Raw genomic sequence first — 23,200 nt, forward strand, 5'->3', positions numbered from 1 at the left:
AACATCATCAAACTGAAGGTTCCCAAAGGTGACTTTTACCCCTAATAGAACAGCCATTCTAGCTTATTCTTAGAAATGAGTACCGGTTTCATTTGGGATTGATTATTGTGCATACCTGTAGCTCTTACAAGTCTGTACCAAGACTTAAATGCTATAAAATTGATGGCAATAGGTTTAGAAAATAACTTCTCCCTTCAAATAGCCTAGTGGGTCAGGCCACTATTTCTTCATCATGGCAATACAGCTCTGACTTGTGACATGGGCCTGTTATATCTTTATTAAATACAGTACTTATTGAGCAGGGCATCATTCTGGTATATTGTATTCAGTGGTTTTCTGTCACTCAGTACCGTTTCAATACCTGCATCTTCTACAATTTGTAACAACTTGCGCCTTTTATTCGTTATTTACACACACTGAAGAATTTGACATTGCTTGTTCATACAAATCATCTGTTTATCTTTAGGATCTGCTCTCATTTGAACTGCTAGATATCAACATTGTACAAGAGATGGAGCGAGTGCCTCACAACACACCTGTTGGTAAGAGTCGTTCAAAACTTAGAATACTCATGTTCTGTTAATGGACAAGCACCATCTTATTAATGCTAGCTGTCCTTGGTTGGTGCATTCTGGGTCGGTGTGCCAAAAGCACATTTAGGCTTGATTTTAACTTCGGTGTCCGTTTTGATGCATTGTGTTAACATCGGTCTTGTGTTAGAAAGGCTCACCTCTGAGAAAAAAAGTAGCCAGAGCTTTGCTTTACATCAGTGGTTTTATGTGCTGAATTCGGTTTTCTACATTGTTTAAAATGCCAATCCAGCTAGTGTACAGGAGTAGGGTTGAAGAACCAGGGGGACAAACATTAGCAGAGAAGTGACTGCTGATTGAGTCATAGGCAAGTGTCAGGGGTCAGTAATGCGAGGCGAACAACTGTTTGTAGCTTTTTCACAATTAGACATTTTATTAGACATTTTATTAAAGAAAAAGTTTGCAAAAAGAGTAGAGCAAGCAAGGCTTTATCAGGGGATTCACTACCTGGTCTAATGTCTAAGAGATCCACTCCTATCATAGGTAAACTGGCCCTCTCTTTAAACTGCAACACATTCAAAGAATGATAATGAAGCAACATAAAATATTAAAAAAGAACTGAACGATATCTGGATGACCTTCACCTACCCTGGGATAATCCCTTCGCAGGGTTGTAAGGTCAATTTTAAAAAGTTCAAACCAGTTCTTGTCAGTTCCAAGTCAAAACAAAAGTTCATCAAACAAAAATCCACTGGTAACAATTCTCCAGTTTTGGTTGAAAAGATCCCCTTCCAATTCCAGCCAAGAAAATAGCACCAGTGGTAATCCTAGATATCTTCTCTTCAATGTTGGTCAACACAGTTCAAAGAATGGAATTCCTTCATTTACCACTTTATAGTTAATACCTCTGCAGAACATTCAGTGCAATTGCCAGGATGCTTCTCTTTGGGTTGGTGTTTCCCCCTTAACCACCCTTTTACTGTTACTATGAGAAGACTCACTTTTGTCTCATAGCCTACTACTACTACTACTACTCCAAACCACTTCACTGTGGCATCCACTGACCGTTTTAAACACTACCACAGTGCAGGTACTTTGCTTCAGTCTTATACAGAATTAGTAGGCATTAAATGACAAAACTCTTCAACCTCTACAGGTAGGCAAAGCATTCAGGTACTTTTGAAAGGGACAACCTCTTTTCCGCTTTTGTCTGTCTGACTGCCACGATGGGTAACCTGCCTCTGCCCAGAAGACTGACTTCCTCTCACTTCAGTAGTCTTCGGCATTACAGGTTTTTTTTCCTCCAAGTTCTTGCCAAGCACCCAGTTGTCATTCCCCGGACTTAATGACACACCTTCTGTCCGAGTAAGTTACCCAGAAGTTTTAGTGGCACTCCTCAGGCTTCAGGTAACAATGCCACACTTAGAATTAGGGCTATTTGACTTTTGGCTACTTCAAATCTCAAGTAGTGGTGTTTAAACAATACTTGCCTCACTGGGAAAAGGGTTAGCCTCTTGGCTTGTGTATTGCTTGTTATTTGCTTCTGTATAGCTACTTCAAAAAATAAAGAATGTTAATTCAGGGGGTTACAAGGTTTAGTCTTCAAAGTGAAACCATAATTAGATTCATCCGACCACTGTTTAAGATAGTTTTTCGACTTAGACTTGAATGGAATTGTATTCCTGTGTACAGTTAGAGGCAACTTCTGACTTCTTTCTGGATATGTAATTGTTCACACGTGACCTTCCTTTGTGCTCGTTTCCCTAGTAGCACTTTTAAAACAGTTTCTTTGTGTTTTCGGAATGGAAAACAGCGTTCCTTTTCCACAATTTTGGCTTAAGTCACTCACCGGCCTAAGGGACACTGCGGTTTCGGGTTGCTTTGGACTTCCTCGACCTCTTCTGCTTCTTTGGGCTCACTTGGGACCCCCACCATTCTGCAGTACAGGTGTCTCCGGTCCGGCCTTCTTAATTGGGAGCCTTTCTTGCTCCCGAAACCCTCGACTTGCCTTTTGCCCCTGGTCTTGGGTTGCTTCACGGTCAAGGTTCTGCAATCACAGCAACTCAGCTCACATGGTGAAAACTTCCTTTCCAGCACGTCTTCCTCTGCGCAGCTTCTGCAACACAGGTTTTGAGAACACAGGACCCTCTCAGAACTTGCAGTTGAAATCTGCTCTCTCCACGTTCTGGTGTCCCTTGTGTGCTCACACTTCCTCAAGAATTGCCAGCCTTGTCTACTACTACTACTACTACTACTACTGCCAGCCTTCCAACTCCTGGTGCAGCTTCCTTTTCTTCTGCTCTCCTGCTGCAACCTTGTATGCCCTTCAGGTGTAGGCTCTCAGCCTCAATTGCCTGACTCATGAAATGGCTATTAGGCTTAATTGCCTCACTTCTACATCTACATGCCTATACAGTCCTCTTCCTCATCTCAGTTCCTATAGGATTCTGGAAAATGTAGTTTGTTTCTCCAAACTTAGGTTTTTCCACTTCTTTAGTTTGACAAACAGCCATCAAACGAGTGGGTTTAAGGGAAAAGTTAAAAGGGGTTGATCCCAGTTTTCCTGGTCTGTTCTCCCTAGCCCCCCTTCTGTGATCCTCCCGCAGTATACCACCCCCAGGGTCGGGATCAGCAAGCAAGCCTTTCACTGGCCACATGAGGAGGGTCCCAGACCAAGTTTCTGGGGATAATCATGTCAGATTCTTCACACAAGCTAGATAAATCTTTAGATCCTGATCCGAGTGAGAAGAAGCCAGTTCTACATTTGAGTATTTTAGTCTCCCCGTTTTCTCCCCCTCTCCCAGTGGCAATAATTTTGGCCAATAGGAAACAATGGTTGAATGTTTTCCTATGACATTAATTAAAGGGTCTGCACACTAGGTCCATAGAGCATTTCTGACCTATTGAAGAGCTTAAGAGACATCACTGGACTCACCAGAGACAGTGCAGCATAAAAGTTGCACTCCCCAAACTCTAGGATGGGTGCTTGCAGAGGTGAGTGATGTAACCTGCAGGTACGGTTAATTTCTGTAAGTAGTTCAGAGCTGGCAGATGAGCGGAACAAACATTCACAGGTGAGGCAGAGTATCCCCAACAGAAGATTCTGACTTAGAAAAACTGTTGGGGATGTTCCAGTGAAGATCCTGCAGAGTGGGGGCTTGAAGCAGCTGCAGACACGGTTGTGATTTGACAGCCCCATAAGCAAAGTCTGCCACAGAAGATCAAAAGGACCAGATCTGGATGTCCAGCTGATGTCAGAGAGTTCCCCTGAAGAAATGCAGGTTGTGTAATGGCGACTCAGTGACTGTAGAGCGGCAATCCTTCATTGGTGACCATTTGCTCAACGGTCACTGGTGGAGGGGGGGCGTGGCCGCATTCTGGACACCTCTGCCGGCCCTCAGCTGGATGTTTACATGTAACCCTGCAGACGAAAGCCGCGGGATGTTCCACTGACGGAGAGCCGCTGCGGGGCCATCTGTGTACCGATAGACAGCGATGTATGGCCCCCACAAGCTCGATGGGGTAGAACCAGCGCGAGAGCAGAGCGGGCGCCTGGAGGAGTGGGCTGGAGAGGTGGCTCGGTGCGGCTGGGCATGGTGTGACCTCACTGACTCCTGGGAGCCTCCTTTGAGAGGCGGCGCGTTGGCGGTGAAGGGCTGCTGGAAGCACGCACCCCGGGGTAGCAGAACACCATTGGTGCTTTCCCCATACTGTTGGATGCACAGCCCTGACCCGGGTTGGCCATGTTAGGCAGGCTGACGGGGATAAAGTCCACTAGAGGTGTGCCAGAGAGATACATGGCACGGCTGCGAGGGAGCATAGTGTGCCTGCGACATGAGGGGCCAGAAGGCGCCTGAAGACACGGTAGAGTAACATGATGATCACCAGGAGCCCAGGGTAGCAGGGAGAGAGAGTGCATAAAGTGACCAGGGCCGCCTGGTCAGGTGGGTCTCTCCAGGCGGCTCGTCCTGAGATGGGGAGTGAACTGAACCTGGGATCTGGTGGCAAAGGAGGACTGAGAGCTGTCCTTCTGCCCAGAAGCATTCATGATTCAGGACATTTCGCAGCCCACACAAAAGAAGAGACGCTGTGAGCCCTGCCATGCTGGAAGTTCTTAAACCTGTGGAGGGGGCTGGCATCCCGATTCCCGCATCGGGGCACCACCATCTGCCTGTCTGCACCTTGAAGACTTCTCAGTGCCTTCCTGCACTGTAACCGGGCCACGAGGACCCTCCATCAGCCATTCAACATCGCTGCAAAGGCCTGCCTGATTGGTTGCCTGCTTCCTCTTTAACAACAAGCCCCCAGAGCCGGCAGGCGTTCGCCGGCCCCCTCAAAGGCCTCTTTTAAGGGCCAGGTTCTCTTCCTGTGTGGCTCTGCCTGGCGCTGGAACCCACCCTCCCTTCCCCCGATGATGCTGCCTCTTCTACTACTCTCATCTCTGAACTATCCTTTCTTCACTCTACACCCAGGACCTTAAACAATGTGTCACCAACTTGACCAGGTAAGCACACAGCTTCACCTGCCCGGACTTCCTCTGGTCTTCCTACTGACTCATACCTGGCACACAGCTTCCTTACGTTGCTCTCTGCCTACTTGTAATCGCCGCTCACCCTAGGTGTGTTTTCCAATTGTGCATTCCCACACTTGAAATGGTTTCTAGTGCTTCTGGCTTAGGTGTGCTTTTACATCCATGCACCTAGTGCACTGTGTGCCACTGGTAAACTCGAACTTTAGGCTGCCTGATAACCATGCACTCTTTGGTTTATCTCTACCTCGCCTTTCCTCTTTTGTCTGTCCCTCCCCCACTTCCCCATTCATGTCACAGTACTTGCACTTTCTGAAACACTGTCAGGCTAAGTACGATAGTTTCCTGTTCTTTGTTCCTATATGTCCCTTCCCTTTTCTCCCTCAGCCTTCCCCTATTATCTAATTTATCTCACAGCTCTTGTACTCTCTGAAATGGTGTCGGGCCTAGTACGACAGTTTTGTTCTTTGTCTCTCTGTAAAGCAGTCTCTGCTGTCATATGTTCGTACCATTGAAACGCATACAGCGCTTGCTGAATCTGAATGATTCGAGGCCCAGTAAGAATGTTTCTTGCATTTACCTCTTGCTACTTCCCCTCACTTGAAACACTTTGAAACACTTGTTTTGTGTATAGGTGCTATACAAATGACCAATAAATAAATAATGAAATCCTTCAGGGGAGCTACCGGGGAGTCTAGCTTGCGGCTGGGGGTAGTACCTGGTCCTGGGGTAGCCAGACACCACTTCACTGACCCGATCCAAGGATAAAGTTGCAACTCTGACTACTGAAAGAAAAGTGACGCTCCTGAATGTCGCCATGCAAGGCACAGAATAAGGCTCGCTCTGTGACTTTCTTCTGGACCCACACAACAGCACAGAGAGAAGCAGGAATTGGAGGGAGGATGACGGAGGAAGACATGGCAAGCAGATCAGCGGGAGGTACAGTGGACCTCCAACTTACTAAGAACGACCTACTTGAATGCATGGCCTCCCCTAAAAAAGATATATCCCCATCAATCAGGAAGGAGGTCACGGAAACCACCCATGGGGCTGCAGAAGTCACTGGCGCACCTGGCTACTGACCTGAGGCACATTGAGAGTAGGCGATATGGAGTAGGCAATCAGGGACGTCATTTCACCAAAATACCAGGGGTAGCGGAAGTGACATCACACGACCCTTAACCCCTGGAGACATCACAGGAAGTGATGTCATTTGACCCCACCCTGAAGTGATATCGCGGGATGCGATGGAATGCAACCTTTCACCCGTTGACAAAACAGGGAGTGCTATCACATAGCATTGTACACTACAAAAAATATTGTTACGATATTGCTATGTGATGTATATTTCATATAAGAATGGATCGCCATATGTATCGTTAAGATCAGTGTATATAGGCCCATATTACCAAATGACTGTGAATGCAAGCAGATGTCCATGACCAAATGATAATGATGTGTTATTATATAGCACTTACGCTTAAGCGCTTTATATAGAAAAAATATACACCCAATATCACCCAACCTGTGTTGGTACTCATTTATCGACCTCAGAAGGATGAAAGGCTGAGTTGAGGCGTTTAAGAACAGACTAAATCAGTGACTCGCCCCTTGAAGTGTGCCTGAAATAAACCTTTAATGAGTCTAGCAATTATTGAATAGAATACCAGAAAGACACATTATTTGGTATTCCTAATCTTTCTTATTTAGGGTCAGTGCTGAAAGTGTTTTTGTGTGACTCCTTTTCTTCATTTTCTTCTTTTTAAGGGGCTTTAACAAGCAAGTCAGCCACTCCAGAACTAAAGAGCCACATGGTGCTGGCCACAGCCCATGAGCTTACATTACCAAAAAAAAAAAAAAAGTAACTTTTTTTTTTTAGAGGTCGCAAGGGTGACCACAGAGGTCGCAAGGGAGAACTCGGAGGTCGCAGTTGCGACCTCTGGCGACCCCCAAATGACGTCCCTGGAGGCAATACACATGCTTCAGGACAATGTTATTCACCTGTAGGGCGAGCTGACTGGTGCCAGGCAAGGCATGGAAGTGTTGATCTCCACCATCGAAGACCTCAAGAATAGGCACAGAACGGAGAATTTATGGATACAGGGTCTGGAGGAGAATGCTGAGGGTGCAGACTTACGGTCGTGGGTTCTTCGCTTTTTTAAGGATGTGTTTCCTGATGTAGTGATTGATGAGAATACCCTAGATCGTGTGCACATAGTGGGACCGCTGCAAAAAGGTCCCCGGGTACAGCCCAGAGATGATATAACAACGTTTCATGCATGCACGATTAAGGGAAGAATCCTGAAGGTATCTAATTCTATGGAGGAATCTCCCATGGTAATCAGAAACTGCTCATATTCCAAGACTTGCGGCCCTCATCCTGCAGAAGAGACTGGCTTTCCGCCGGGTGACGGGTAAGTTGAGGCAAGAGTAGATCTCGTACGGCTGGACTTTCTCCTTTGGCTTGCTCTTTACCTGGGAAGGGAAGCAATGTTGGTGTATGTCACTCGAGGAGGCAGCCAAAGTCTGGGTGTTGCGCTAACTAAGGATGAAGCGGGGAATGGGGGTTGGAAACTGGGCCGAGCCAGGACTGTGTATGGTGGGAATAGGGTGCCACATGGGCCAAAATGAGGTACATCTCGTAGTATAGGTGTGGATCATTGCGTTGGCACGGATTGCCATCTTGGCACAGTGCCATGACTTGGCTATGAGCAGGTCATTTGTGGCCTCCTCTGTGGCTGGGGAAATCTTGCTTGGTGTGACGGTGTAAAGCAGTCTTGTCCAACAGTTAGGTTTCTAAATATGGCGGGCTGGGGGAGGAGGGCATTTCTGCTTACTCACACCTAGGAGAAAGGTGTTGTTCAATGTTGTTAATTGATTTTTTTTTTCTGTTTTTCTGTTTGTTGAAGGAAGCAAGATAGGGTATCACCTAGAGTAGTATACCAGGGGTGGACATGTTTTCTAAATGCTGGGTCTGGGAGAGTTGTGGAGAGGCACCTTATAAGCCTGACATTCACTTATACTATGGATCTGCAATGTCTGACCCACAATGCGAGAGGCTTGAATTCTCCCCTGGAAATGCGACATATTGCTCGGTAGGTTTAAAAGGCAGCGGGTGTATGTGGTATTTCTACAATAGATGCACCTACAGTGTGTGGATATTGTTACGCTTTAAAGTAGGGCGTTCCCATAGCAGTTCTATTCCACCTACAGGCTGAAAAATAAGTGGGGTGGGCATGCTCTTAGGCAGGAACACCCCCGTTGGTTTGCAGAAGGTGGAATTTGAGAAGGATGGACGTTACCTTTTTGTGTCAGCGGTGCTGGGGAACTCGCAGGTTACGCTTGCCTCAATCTATGGGCCGAATTCAGGGCAGAAGCAGTTTCTGCATTCAGTACGGGGGGAACTTTTGGGATTCGCAGATGGGCATATTATTATGGCAGGGGACTTTAACTTGCCTCTGGACCCCAATTGGGATGAGCCGAAAGGAGGATACTGGGGGCGGTGAAGCCATCTAGGACCCTTCTCGATCAGATTGCAGACTTGCTTTGGTAGATGCCTGCACCACGCCCATCCTGGAGTCAGGGACTATACCTTTTTTTCCCCATACTTGCCGTACGTATTTGAGGATTGACTATTTCTGGTTAGGGGAGTACTTGATCCCAGGGGTGAACGGAATAGATATTGGCTCAATAGACTTTTCGGACCATGTCCTGATATTGATTACCATTTCCCTCCTGTGAAAGGTGGGGGGGATGTGCGAGCTGGAAGCTTAACCGATTCTCATTGAGAGATCCAGTTGTGCGGGAAGAGGTGTCGGATGCAATACAAGATTTTGTTCCTACACAATCCAGTTGGCCAAGACCTAGACATGGTGCACTGGGATGTCTTTAAGGCGCTATTAGGGGCACTCTGATACCCAATGCCGCTGTGCTTAGTAAATGTAGGAGAGAGCAGACAGCGCTTCTGGCGCAGGACCTTCAAAATAAAGAAGCTGATTACGGGAACACAGGTTCTCGTAAAGCCTTTAAATCTCCACAAGAGCAAGAAGGTAGATTAATGTTACAATCTTCCATGGTGGAGTTTAGCATGATTCGGACTGTGAAGAAGGCATGATGTCAATGGTAGACACCAACACAATGGATACAAGTTTCGAAAACCTTTATTTATACTTTTGATTAGGACAGTAGAATTCCTAACTGGCCCTAACTCTAAAATGGGAGTAATGTCGACCATTAAACAATAACAAATGGGGCTTGCAGCTGAGGGTGTAGGTCGGCTTCTGAGAATGTGCCCGCCTGATCCTGAAAGATCCAAAAAATAAACTAGTGTCAGGCTGGATATATAGCCCACAAATGAAGGATCGTGTGGGTGAACATCCCAGGTGCACCCGACTGGTATGCGGATAGCAGAGACTTGCAGTGCAACGAGATATATGGTGCAAAATGCTGAGACTACTGGAGATACCTCGACTTAAGATGGCGCTTACATAACGAGGAAGACAAAGGAATCGAGCACAGAGCTCGAAGGACCCGAGAAGTCGGTGGAGCCCATACATGGATGCAATACACAGGAGAGGGACGAGAGAGCCGCAGCGGGTGCCAGGATCCCGTGCAGTGGAGGAGAGCAGCCAGCAGAGGGGCGGGGCGGAGAGAAGGACGACAGCGAGCCCCCATACCAAGCGGTATGGTAGATATAACACAGCAAGTGCTACGTGTACCCCCATTGTAGAGTCTGCCCCCACCAGCCCCCCGGGTAGCAAAATAACAGCAAGCCGGTTACCGATCCGGCCGGCACGGAGCTCCCAACAGACCATTACTACAACGCTTCTATGGGTACGTGGTACAGCCGATAGGGCTCTCTCACATACCACTTTATCCCACAGGGCCCCCAAGCATTTAAGGAAGGAGGAACGGAATTGAAAAGTAGACTAAAGAGCCCGGGCCGGATGGTGGCAGCATATGACTGGCCCCCTGCTGCAAGGAAGCAGGGATTGCTATATGATAAGACAGCAAGCTGCCTGACAATATTCTGTGAGGGGGATGACCATATGAACCTGGGCCGCACGGTGCAACCACATGGGTGACCCTTACTAGCCTAAGCAAGCAGCTGCTGAGTAACAGAGAGATAAGCTGCTTGAGACGCAGGCTATTCAGAGAAGGGTAAATGCGAACCCAGGCTGAGAGGTGAAACTGAAACGGCATCCCTGCAACACCTGAACTGCAGTGTCCAGGATAAGTGCCACAATATCTCAGGTGGTGGCAGATAAGTGTGGGGCGAGCGGGTGAATCCCAAATGAGCAAAGAACAGTAAATAAGGGCCCCTGCTGCATTAAACTGGAAGTAGCCACGAGGTCACAATAAGCAGCTTGCAGGAAGCAGCTGAGCAGAAATGATAACGGCTTTCACACAGACACTTACACACTTGGCATGGGCCTGAAGGACAAACTCTGGTGGCAGACACGCAAGGGGTACAGCTCACGTGCACAACGCACTATGCACTCCAAAGACACATGAGCATGGTGGCCCACCCTTGTCCCCTGCAAGAGAACCACACGCAACGAGTCCACCCCAGGGGAGAGCCGGCGATGACTCAAGGAAACAGTGTTTGAGAATACTGATACAGCGAGAGAGGCAATCTATAATAAAGTACCTTCGCAGGAACGATACCCGAGCAAGAAGCATCTGAGGCCAATTGGAGAAGTGAGCACAGTGTCTGAATGCCTCCCAAACGGACAAAAAACAAAGCTAGCCAACCAACCCTGGACGGGTTTGCCAAAACTAAGCAGCAAGCAACTGGAGGCAATATGGAAGCATCTCAGGTGAGTGAAGGGACGCCATGGAGTTGCACAACCAAGTTATGCTACCAATAGCAGACTTAAAGGCCTCATTGGAGTCGCAGATTGAAGCAGTGCAAATGGATGTTGGGTTGTTAGCAGAGCGCACCACGACGCTGGAGTCGCAAGTAAAGGAGAACTCAGGGGCGCTTAGGACCACGAATGCGGATGTCCATGTATTGCAACAGAAGTCAGCCTCCTGGAGAACACAGTGGAGGAGGCAGAAGACGAGCATGGAGGAATAATATTCACGTAGAAGTAGGTTTGCCAGAGGGAGAAGAAGGAACGGACCCGACGACATACATAGAAAATATGTTTGGAATGGATTGTGTCCTGCCACGTATTCCTTATCTTTGATAAATCCACTTCCAGCTTGCTGGCCTCAGAAAAAAATGTCATAGTAGATGGCGCTGCGCGTTGACATCTCGCGAGTCGGTGTTCCTCGAAGGCCTCCGTATCGGTGCTGATGTCACCATAGGTATAAATAGTCTCGCGCAGCGTCCGTTGCTCAGTTCCGTTTTTCTGCGCTTCGTGAGCCTCGGAGACGCAATGCTCGGTTCTACAACTATTCTTCGAAAAATCTTCGAAAATCTAAAATTTCTACGATGGCATCTTTGTCCGAACCATCGACGCCACGATCCGGCTTAAAAAAATGTCGAGATTGTGGAAAGAAGATGTCACTAACGGATCCTCACAGGATCTGTTTGTGTTGCCTGGGATCAGAGCACCAGTGTTCGGAATGTGAGGACTGCATGTCTATGACGTCGAAAGCCTTGAAGGAGCGTAAGGGGAAGTTAGAAAGAGCCAAGGGTGTTAAATCTTCTACCCCTTCAAAATTGTCCTCCTCACTGTCAAAAGAAGCATTCCCGATCGAGATCTCGAAGCGGTTCCCATCACTCTTCGAGATCGAGACACTCTAAGAAGGGGCGTCATAGATCTCCCTCTTCCTCAAATTCCCCGGAAAGGGTTACTTGCTCCACTAAACACCGCTCTCCAGCTAAGTGGGAAGAATTTCGTAAGAAGATACTTCGAGAAAGCGGCCTTGACCCCCTCGGAGATGCCTAGAGGTGATACCCTGGGTGAAAGACCTGAAAAATGAAAACCCTGCGAGTCGTTGAACCCGGCGAGCAAAAATCCCAGAGAGCGTTATGAACCCTCGAGTAAAAGTAAAACATCATCGGATAAGGCTGCGTCATCGACACCATCGTCAAAGGTACCTTCGACGCACAAATCTGTGTCATCGACGCCGTCTTCGACACTGTCGTCGACCCCGATGAAGGAGGCCTCAAGCCTCAACTATGCCGCGAGCACCAGAGGTGTCGAAGGTTCTGACCATGCCGTCAAGCGTGGCGTCGACAACTTCGACGACATAGCGTAGGATTCGGATCCTCTTGAATAAATCGAGGCCCTTTTTTCAACGTTTTTGACACCTTTTGCGGTTTTGTCGATACCTACAACGTTTGCGTCGACAACCACAATGTTTTCACAAGCAGTAACCACCAATTTGGCTCCTTCTTTTCTGGAAATGGATTTTACCCCTTATCCAAGATCTGGTTATTTCAGAGCTTTATCCTCTATATATGAGGAAGGGGAGGACAATGAGAGACCTTTTTGGTTATAAAGAACAACAGTACCCGTTCCAGGGGAACTAATTTCAGAAGCAAATAGATTGAAAGGTCTACAAGAGTCTTTACAAGATGCCAGTGGCATAGCTACCTCTCCAGAAGCAGAATTTGCTAGACCAGAACCTGGAGAACATTCAGAAATACCTTATAGAGCCCTTATGGCTAGAATTATACAATTTATGGGGTGGACTACACCTGCACCCTAATTTCCAGCAAAATGAGCTTACTGAAATCTTAGATAAAGGGCCCCGAGAGGATCCTATAGTCCCTTTTCATGCTGCATTGCAGAGGAAAATATCTGTAAATTGGGAGACACCTGAAGTTATCCCTGCAGTAAATTTAAAAAAGAATACAGAGTGCCCACTTCAGACCCTGAATATCTAAGCAAGCACCCAACTCCAGAGAGTTTAGTAGTGCAGGCAGCGACGTTGTCAAGTAGTAAGTCGGCATACCCCATTATACCACAAGACAGAGATGACAAAAGATTTGATGCCATGTAAAAAAGTATTTTCGGCATGCAGTATGGCGCTTAAGTCTATCAACGCCACTTGCACGCTAACGGGATTAAGCCACACCCTTTGGGAGTGTGCTTAATCAGCGGCTGACTGTCTCCCAGAAGGGGAGGAACGTGAAGCATTCTTGAACATCATCAAGGATGGGAAGGATGCGATGTGTGAGTCCCTCCAAACAGGCATCGACTCTGCTGACTGCATTAGCAGAGCTATGGCGACGAGTACCACAATCCGCAGATTTGCGTGGTTGCAGAAGTCTGGTTTTGCTCCTGAGTGCAAGCCAGACTTCTGAATACCCTTCGACGGGACTTCTCTATTTGGCAAAAAGGCTGATGACAGCCTGGAGAAATTGCAGACATCAAAAGCAGCAGCGAAATCACTTGGGGCTGCGATCCGGCAAACTCCAAATCGCCCCACAGGTACATCCTGGAGGGGAAGTCCTTTTGTTTTTACTCTGCATTTGGAAAAGGCAGAGGACAGCCAGCTCAAAGGGGCCAGAGATGATTCACCAGCAGGTGCTACTTTACCCTCCGCATCTGCGTCAGCCGCTTCTAAACCCCTCTGAGGTCTCCCCTCACAAGACACCAGCAGGAGGCAGGTTAACTCAACATCTGACAGAATGGCAGGCTATTACGTCAGATGCTTGGGCATTGGAGACAGTTGCCCATGGTTACTGCCTAACTTTCCTACAAACTCCCCAGTCATCCACCAGGGAACAACTGGTGAGATGTCCGCTTTTCAACTCTGTTTAGTATTTTCTTTTTTGTTTTGTGTGCGCCGTGAGGCCATTGGGCGATTTGGCGTGTTAACAAGAATTAAAATAAATAAATAAACTCTTAGAAGTTTACAGACCCGCTCCTTATGCAGGAGATTTCAGAAATGCTAGAGAAAGGTGCCATAGAACCTGTCCCTGTAGCGGAGAGGAACAAGGTTTGGTATTCCCCCCTGTTTTCTAATACTGAGGAAGGACAGAGGATTGAGACCCATCTTGGACTTGCGAGAATTGAACAAATTCCTCAGGAAAGGCAAGTTCAAGATGGTAACCCTTTCTCAGATCCTTCAGGCTCTCCAGCTTCAGGACCTGTTGGTATCTCTAGAGCTTCAGGATGCTTACTTCCATGTGCAATCCATCTCAAGCACAGGAAGTACCTGAGGTCCGCAATTGGCAACTCTCATTATCAATTTCGAGTTCTGCCAGTTGGGCTGACCTCTGCCCGAGGGTCTTCACCAAGCTAATGGCGGTTGTGGCTGCAAGTCTAAGAAGGGAAGGAATTCACGTCCACCCCTACCTGGACGACTGGTTAATCAGAGCAGTATCCCCTGAACAAGCTCAGATTCATCTGGATTATGTTTGCCATTTCCTCCACAAGCTGGGCTTCTCCTTCAACTTAAAGAAGTCATAGATTATACCATCACAGAGACTCCAGTTCATTGGAGCAGCCCTGGACACATGCCTGGGCGAAGCCTCGCCACCAGAGGTGAGGGCTCAAGATAGTCTACAGATGGTCACCAGGTTTCAAAATGCCCAAGGTCTACCAGCCTTCGACTTTTGAGGTTGTTCGGTCTCATGGCATCCTACATTTTCCTAATGCCAGAGGTTCGCCTGAAAGGGAATTTCCCCCGAGAGGAGCTCTAGGGGACGTGTTTGTAGTGGATTGAGAGTTTCCACTTCTGTAAGCGTTTCCTCCAGTCCCCGTCATTCCTTAAATGATCATGAGGTTGAGAAGATCCCAGAAACCCATGAACCTAATTGCACCGGATTTGGCCAGGAGAATGTGGTATCCGGATCTTCTAGACATGGCCATCTGTCCTCCGATTTGTCTTCTGCAAAGAGGATCTTGCCTCGCAGAAGGGAAGTCGGGTTCTCCATCTGGATATCAGCACCCTCAACCTTCACGCCTGGTTTCCGAAAGGCTAAGATACAAGGATTGGGATCTCCCAGATGACGTAATGGAGGTGTTGCTTTCAGCCAGAAGGCCAGCAACAAAATCTTTATACCGTTGCCGTTGGAACAAATTTTGCAGCTGATGTAGAGTAAAGAATATTGAACCCTTTTCATGTAGTACACCGATGGTGTTATCTTTTTTGCTATATTTGTCAAATTCAGGTCTTCAAGTTGGCGCAATCAAGGGCTTCCTCGCAGCGCTGTCAATCTTCAAGCGCACTGCGGAGGAGCCTTCATACTTCAAATTGCCCACAGTGATTACATTTCTGAAAGGGTTAACTAATGTTTCCCCCATCCCCCAACTCCTTTTCAAGTTCCAATGTGGGACCTGTACCTAATGGGTACTCCATTCGAACCCCTTAATTCATGTTCATTAAGGTTTCTTACTCTTAAAACAGTCTTTCTAGTGGCTTTAACTTCTGCCAGAAGCGTGAGCGAATTACAAGCTTTATCTTGCAAACCTCCACATACAATCTTTCGAAAAGATAAGGTTGTTCTCCAACTGAAGCCAAATTTTCTCCCAAAGATGGTCTCAGAGTTCCACATCACACACAAAATAACCTTACCCTCATTTTATCCTCCTCCCCGTCCAGGGAAAGAGGAGGAGAGTTTGCACAGGCTGGATCCAAGGCGTGCCTTGAGTTTTTACATTAGTAGACTTGCAAGGATTAGGCAAGCAGACCAATTGTTTGTGGGGTATGCAGGGCACAAATTAGGTTTACCTATTACAAAACAAACCATCTCAAGATGGATTATATTAACCATTATAGAGTGCTATAAATTGGCAGAAAAAGAGCCCCCTCAACATTTCAGGGCTCATTCAACCAGGGGTATCGCAGCCTCTTCAGCTCTCGGTAGAGGAGTTCCAATTAAGGACATATGTGCGGCTGCCACATGGTCGTCCGCACAAACTTTCACTAAATTCTTCAGTCTGGGTTCCTCCTCTAGCCAGGAGACGAAATTTGGAAAAACTGTGTTGCACTCTGTGCATCTTCAAAGGGAAACATTTCATTTTACTCGTGCCTCCTCTATATTGCTATGGGAGTCTATCAAAGATAAGGAATATGTGGGAGGACACAATCCATTCGAAGAACAAGTTACTTACCAACTGTAATGTTCTTTCGACTGGATGTTCTTCCCACGTATTCCTTATCGCCCCTCCCATCCTTCCCCGCAGTAAAACTTCCCTTGTAGTTGCAGCCTATGCTCCTTCAAGGTTATTAACCATTTCATGCAAAGCAAAAACAGCACCTCAAAACGGACCTGAGCAACGGGCGCTGTGCGAGACTATTTATACCTGCTGTGACGTCGGCGCTGATACGGAGGCCTTCGAGGGACACCGACTCAAGGGACATCGACGCGCAGTGCCCTCTACTGTGAAAAGGTTTTCTGAGGCCAGCAAGCTGGAAGTGGATTTATCAAAGATAAGGAATACGTGGGAGGAACATCCAGTCGAAAGAACGTTACAGTTAATAAGTAACTTGTTCTACTCCAGGAAATCGGGCCTGGGAACCTTACACAGGGCTTTACAATCGAGAGTGCATAGAGCGTTAGCTAGGTTCCCCTCCCCACCCCCGGGAGTGCCCCCAAGACCGATTATTGCCAAAGTTCTAAATTACAAAGACAGAGAAAATACTGGCCTATTCCAGGCAAGGTGGAGAACGGGAAAGAGCCTCAGTGGAACTGGTGGTCTACCCTGACTACACATTCCAAGTGCAGAAGAACAGAGCACAATTTGCAGCAGCTAATAGTAGGCTCCGTGCAGCCGGACTAAAATATATGCTGATATACCCAGTGCGGCTCAAAATCATGTACAAAAACAAGACCTAGTTCTTTGACCTCCCGGAAGAACCATAGGCATGGATGGATAGGGAGAAGATAGGACGCTGTGAAAATGATGAAGACGACGAACGGGGGAAACTCAAAAGGAGTCTTATCCGACCTGAGGCCAGGAATAATTAGGGTACTTTGATCTACAAGCATTGTACAATGGTGTCTTGCGATGGTATCGCGATTATGCAAACATACTGTCTTCACAGGGCTTACTGATTGGAGGTAAATCTCCATGTGGATCAGATCAATGACGCTTGGATATGTGTTTTTTTTAATATATGGCAGGCTTTACCAATAGTAAATGCTTTATAACAAAGAAGAGGAGACCGTGCTTGAGGCTGCGTCCGCCACACCCTTCAAAGTTTATTTTTTTTTAAGGACAATTGTTTGTTTGCCCATCCGCTGTGCACTGGCCCCAGACAGGACTGCTTTTTGCAAATGCGAGAAGCGGACATGCCTGAGCAAGGGCAGCAAAGCTGGGCAGTTGTTTTTGGTTGGGGAAGTTCACGAAGTTCAAGGGAGGGAGGTTTTTCCTGCATGCACGTTTGGGGAAGATAGCAGCACAACATTCAGGGGTGAAGCACAAAGGGTGAGGAACGGCAGGCCGGGTATGGTGCCACGGGTAGCTGATATCTTGCATGGTGACAGATGTAGATGGCGGGTACTGTAGACGTGATTACCTGGAATGTAAGGTGTTTGAACGCCTATGTGAAGAGGAATAGATTATACTCGTACCTCAAGAGATGTAAGGTGGACATTGCTATGCTTCAGGAAATGCACCTCACAGCTGAAAAACAGGCATTATTGGTGGGATGATGGAGGGGGAAAGTATTTGGTTCCACTTACTCCAGATATGCCTGCAGAGTACTGATATGGATAGCACCCACAGTACCCTTCAAGGTCACTCATGCAAAGTCAGACAATGAGGGCAGAATGGTGCTTGTCCAAGGCGTCATGGAACAGGTAGATACATGTCGGGTTAACATGTACGCCCCCAACCACAGCGCCGCTAAATTCTTCCAGACACTATATCCCAGATTGGGTCCATATCGAGATAGTGATATAATATGGGGTGGAGATTTCAATTGCCCGCTGAATCCAACCCTAGATAGATCAGATGTTAAATACAATAAATTAGCACCGCCCGCAAGAACATTACAGACTCTTCTGGATTCTTTTGCTTTGGAGGATGCATGGAGGGTTTGTCACCCAGACACCAGACACTATTCACACTTCACAGTGCCACACAGAGTATATATGTAAACCGTAACTCTCTCTGTAGTCATCTAACCATATTTGTACATCATCACTGTCATTACTCTGTACTACACTCGCAACTACGTATGCCTACTGTAACAGAGCCACGATGCCTATGGGCCACTTAGGCGCTTTATAAATGTAAATAAATAAATAAATACAAGGATAGATTATTTTGTCGTAGGGTGGGAATTAACGCATCATATCAGGCACGATGAGTATAAAGGGAGGGTCTTATTGGATCATTCCCGCTTAGTTTACAATGGTAATATGTGCCCCCCAGAGCCCTGATACCCACGTGGAGGCTCAGAAGTGAATCACTGAAAGATCCCTTATTTAGAGACAGCATCAAAGACAGCATAAGGGAATCCTCCTCGCATAATCTGGGCAGTGTACCCATGGCTGGAACCTTCTGGGAAGCGTTGAAGGTGGTAGTCAGAGGGGCGCCATAGCGGGATCCAGCAGTGTCACTGCAACCATAAATAAGGAATTGTCCTCTGCTGAGGAACAATTGAGGAAATTAGAACAATCTCAAGAGCAGTATCCAGACAGGAATGCAAAGGTTGGGGAATTAAAACAGAAATGTATGATCTGCTGGGAGAGACTGGGTAAACGTAGTTTCGCTAAATACACAGAGAAACGACATATAGAGGAAGCTAAGCCGGGTGATTGTTGGCATGGTTATACAAGAACGTGGCACAACAGAGCCCCATACACACGATAAACACAGAGCAGGGAGGGGTATGCTACACCCAGAATAGTTTTAACAATGTGTTTCGCAAATTTTACCAGCACTTGTACCAAGAGGGACCCCCAACATCGGGCACTCACTTAGGGGAAGTGCTAGAGGAGATTGAGCTCCCTGTGTTGTTTCAGGAGGAGATGGACAGTCTAGAGGCGCCTATCACCTTGGAAGACATACAAAGCACGATTATGGGGTTGCCAACAGGAAAGATGCCAGGCTCAGACTGACTACCTAGTGAATTCTATAAAGAATACGCACACGAATTGAGCCCCCACTTGCTCAGTACATTTAATGATTCTTATGAAGTAGGGGTCCTTTGGCTTAGCCTGAGGGAATCCATTATTATACCCCTTCTGAACCCCCACAAAACACCATTGCAATGTAGCTCTTATAGGCCCCTCTCACTGCTTAATCAGGATAATAAGATACTAACGGCCATACTGGAGACTAGGATGAAAAAGGTGATCCCTAAATTAGTGCAGCCAGATCAGACGGGCTATATCCCAGGTCAAAGTATGGCCTGGAACTTGCAGAGATTACATCATGTGTTGGACAGGACAGCATCCTGGGAGACCCTGTGTGCCATAACCACATTGGACGCGGTAAAAGCGTTTGATTCAGTGAAACGGGGCTGGCTCTGCGTAGATTTGTTTGTGGACGGCCTTTTATCAAATGGGTCCGGTTAGTGTACACTAGACAGATGGCAAGGGTCAAGATGGGTAGGCACATGTCAGACGCATGGAAATTGGAAAAGGGAACAAGACAGGGATGTCCGCTATCACTGCTACTGTACGTTATTGCTATGGAACCAATTGCCAGTACCTTAGGGCAGAATATATGGAAGCAGGGATTGAAAAAGATGGGGCCAGACATTTGCTATCCTTATATGCTGATGATACACTCTTATACATTCAGAACCCAGAGGATAATATGTAATTGCTACTTGAATCTATGGCGCTTTTTGCAACACTGTCGAGGATTACAATTAGCACGCATAAGTCTGCTATATTTCCGGTAGTGGGACTTCGCGGGATCGAGAGAAATTAACTACCTGTGCGTGCCCTACAGTGGAAAGTGCGCACGTTCAGGTATCTGGGGGTTAATGTGTACCATAACCCAGATGAGGAACACATGCATAACAAGCTACAAGCTCTAGAAGGCGGCAAGAGCTCTATGAAGTTCTGGGCTAAATTACCCCTTTCAATGATGGGAAGGGCGGCATTGCTTAAAATGGTGGTACTGCCTAGGCTGCCCCATTACTTTGTGAATGTCCCATTTTATATATCCAGACCCTTTTTTAAGACCCTGGAGAGTATCTGTAGAGGCCTCTTGTGGCGGTACAGGCAGAATAGGATAGCGTTAGCAACTCTATACCGGCCATACGAAGAGGGGGGGCATTAGTGTCCCGCATTTCGAACTGCACTATATAGCAGGGCAGCTGCAATTTGTGGTAGATTGGCTGACAGATGACCCTACCCCAGACACAATGATGTTGCAACCCGCTGGGCAGAGTTACTATCTGAAAGAGTTGCTGTGGTTCAGGAAGCCTTGTGGAGGAGGATGGTCACACTTCGTGTCCTTAGGAGTGAAGGTGTGGGACAGAGCCATGGCAGCGATGGGGCTGACCCACCCAATCTCGGCACAGATTCCTTTGGTCTCAGTAGTGCCACACTTGACTCAGGCAAGGGTGGGGGTACGTGTGTACTGGGAGGCCTGCTGGTTGGCCACCATAGGAGATCTGATACAGGATCCTGTACACATACCCTTTGCGGAACTGACTAAGCAGACGGGCATCCACTCAGGCTAATATATATTGCATAACAACATCAAGCGAAATATCGCATGCTGATAGCCCGCATACAGCGAGATAATGGAGAAACGCTCAATAGTGGATGTCCTATATGATGTTGCAGAGGGGAAGATGTTGGATGCCTCGGGGCAAAGAGTTATCACGTCGGCAGCGACTACCATCAAGGCCACCAACGCCCTCGCCATTGTGGCACGTTACGACAGCGAGCTCTGGTTCAAGATCGCTCCCCTCCTGGACTTCCTTCCCGACGACAAGAGGGCAGAAGCTTTGGAAATCCTACAGGAAGGCGAGGTGGCTTCGGACCACGCCAATACAGTGGCCACAGACATCGCCACCATGGGGTTCGGCCAAATGGGTGACACGTTTGCCTTCGTCGACGGGGCTGGCTTAGAGCCACTAATTTTTGCCAGGGTGTTCAGTCGAAGGTGTTGGACATGCCCTTCGACGGGGACAATTTGGTCGGGAATACTGTGGCTGAGTCTCTTCAGGCCATCAAGGTGGACACTGAGACGGCTTGTGGCTTAGGCCACAGTTCAACAACGGCCGTCCTTTCGGACTTCCGGCAGAAAATCCCATGGTTCTTACAAAGGATACAGTGGAGGTACTTCGTCCTACCGTTAACCCTCCCGCTTGTCGGCCTAGGAGACCTACAGGGCTGTACCAAATCTGGACGAGGACGCCGTCGTCGCCAAGGCCCCCAAGGCGGCACTTTGAAATCGAAGCAGGATTGAACCGGCCGTGGCGTCTTGCCCCCTCCCGTGTGCACCCTTGTGGGAGGCCGGCTGGTGAACTTGGTCTGCGTGTGGAAGACCATCTCCACCGACCATTGGGTGCTCGACGCTCTAGCCCATGGACACACCCTGGAATTTCAACGATAGAGGCCCTGAATACCTCCAATGGCCCGGCAGGAAAACCAAGTCCTAAGCTGCTTCTGGAATTGCAGGCCATGCTACGAAAGGGCGCAATAGAGCTCGTCCCAAAGAGGCTCAGGGGCTCCTAAGTTTACTCTTGTTACATCCTCGTCAAAAAGAAAACCGGCGGATGGAGGCCCATCCTAGACCTCTGTCGTCTGAACAAGTACATCAGGTCCTGGATGGTGACTCTTCAACACGTTCTAGGACAGTTAGAAGAGGGGGATTTCCTGTTGTCGCTGGGCCTGGGCGATGCTTACTTTCACATCCCCATCCACAAGGGGCACCGCAAGTTTCTTCGCTTCGGGGTTCAAGGGCAACATTACCAGTTCAAGGCCCTTCCTTTTGGATTGAAGTCACTGCCAAGGGTTTTCACCATGTGCATGGCGCTGGTGGCGACGCGGCTGCGTCTACGGGGGAAACACTTATACCCTTATCTGGATGACTGGCTCAAAGGACATCGCCTTCGACTACACTGTGAGGACCGTACGGCTCCTGACAGAACTGGGGTTCTCGATAAACTATGCAAAGTCCTGCTTGAATCCATCGCAGGACGCGCTGTTTCTGGGAGCCGGACTCAACACAGTGTCGTGCCTGGCGTCTCTGTCGGAGGAGAGGATAGTGGCCATCTTGGGCAAGGTACGGCGACTGTGGGCCCTGAAGATCTCAAGGGTGAGGTCCATCAAGTCACTCCTCTGCATGATGTCGTCATGCTTATACCTCATTCGATTCAATTGGGCTGCAGATGCGTCCACTACAGGAGTTTGACGCCCGTTGGATAAAAGGGTCGGGAAGCTTCAAGGACAAGATCACACGCGACAAGAGTTTCCGTCGAGCGATACAGTGGTGGGGAGTTTGTGCACATGTGTCCGGAGGTGCAGATCTCCAGACCCCACCTTACCAGAAGACAGTTACGAAGGACGCCTCCTTGGAAGGATGGGGAGATAACACCGGGAGCCTTCACGCAAGAGGCCTGTGGTTGCCGGAGGAGAAGGCATTGCACAGTGTGTTGGAGCTGCGGGTAGTGTTTTGGGCACTCAAATCTTTCCTTGTCCCTCAAGGGCAAGGTGGTGCGGGTCTGGTCTTCATGGACACCACCTCCATGGTGTTCTACATCAGGATGCGGGGGGGGCACCAGGTCCCTGGCGCTCTCCAAGGAAGCGCAGGAACTGTGGCACTGGACCGTCGCCCGGGGGATGTTCCTCATCCCGTTTCACTTGGCAAGAGTGAAGAACACCGTCGCCGACTCCCTGAGCAGGGAGCTACACTCTTGCCACGAGTGGGAGCTTCGGCAGGACCAAGTGGATCACCTGTTCCGCAGATGGGGCACTCCACAAATCGATCTATTTGCGACAGCGATGAAAGCCAAGAGCCAGACATTCGCCAGCAGGTTACCCCATCCGGGGAGCATGGGGGGACGCGTTCTGGTTCCCTTGGGATGGCCTGTTTGTATATGCGTTCCCTCCGTTGCCGTTTTATTTATTTGTTTATATAGCGCTAAAGCCTGCAGGCATCAGAGCGCTTCCAAAGAGACAAGACAATAGAGAATAAAGACGGGACAAAGACGTGAACCAGGCCATTGTTTCATCATAATAGGATTGTCGTAATTCCAGAATTATTTGAATAGCAGTGTTTTCAATTTCTTCCTGAACTGAATATAGTTGGATTCA

General features: G+C 48.0%; 1 protein-coding gene across 5 annotated transcripts in view; it reads left to right on the forward strand.

Annotated features, from left to right (window-relative positions):
* NBR1 (NBR1 autophagy cargo receptor) overlaps positions 1 to 23,200 on the forward strand; it is a 1,466,631-nt gene that overhangs the window by 674,699 nt on the left and 768,732 nt on the right. For all 5 annotated transcript variants that reach the window (XM_069634202.1, XM_069634206.1, XM_069634204.1 and 2 more), the window contains one exon: positions 467 to 542. In XM_069634202.1, coding sequence (XP_069490303.1) covers positions 467 to 542 — 76 coding nt within the window. The remainder of the gene's footprint in view (positions 1 to 466; positions 543 to 23,200) is intronic.

Source organism: Ambystoma mexicanum, chromosome 13 (assembly GCF_040938575.1).
Source record: "Ambystoma mexicanum isolate Mex_15411 chromosome 13, UKY_AmexF1_1, whole genome shotgun sequence".
NCBI lineage: Eukaryota > Metazoa > Chordata > Amphibia > Caudata > Ambystomatidae > Ambystoma > Ambystoma mexicanum.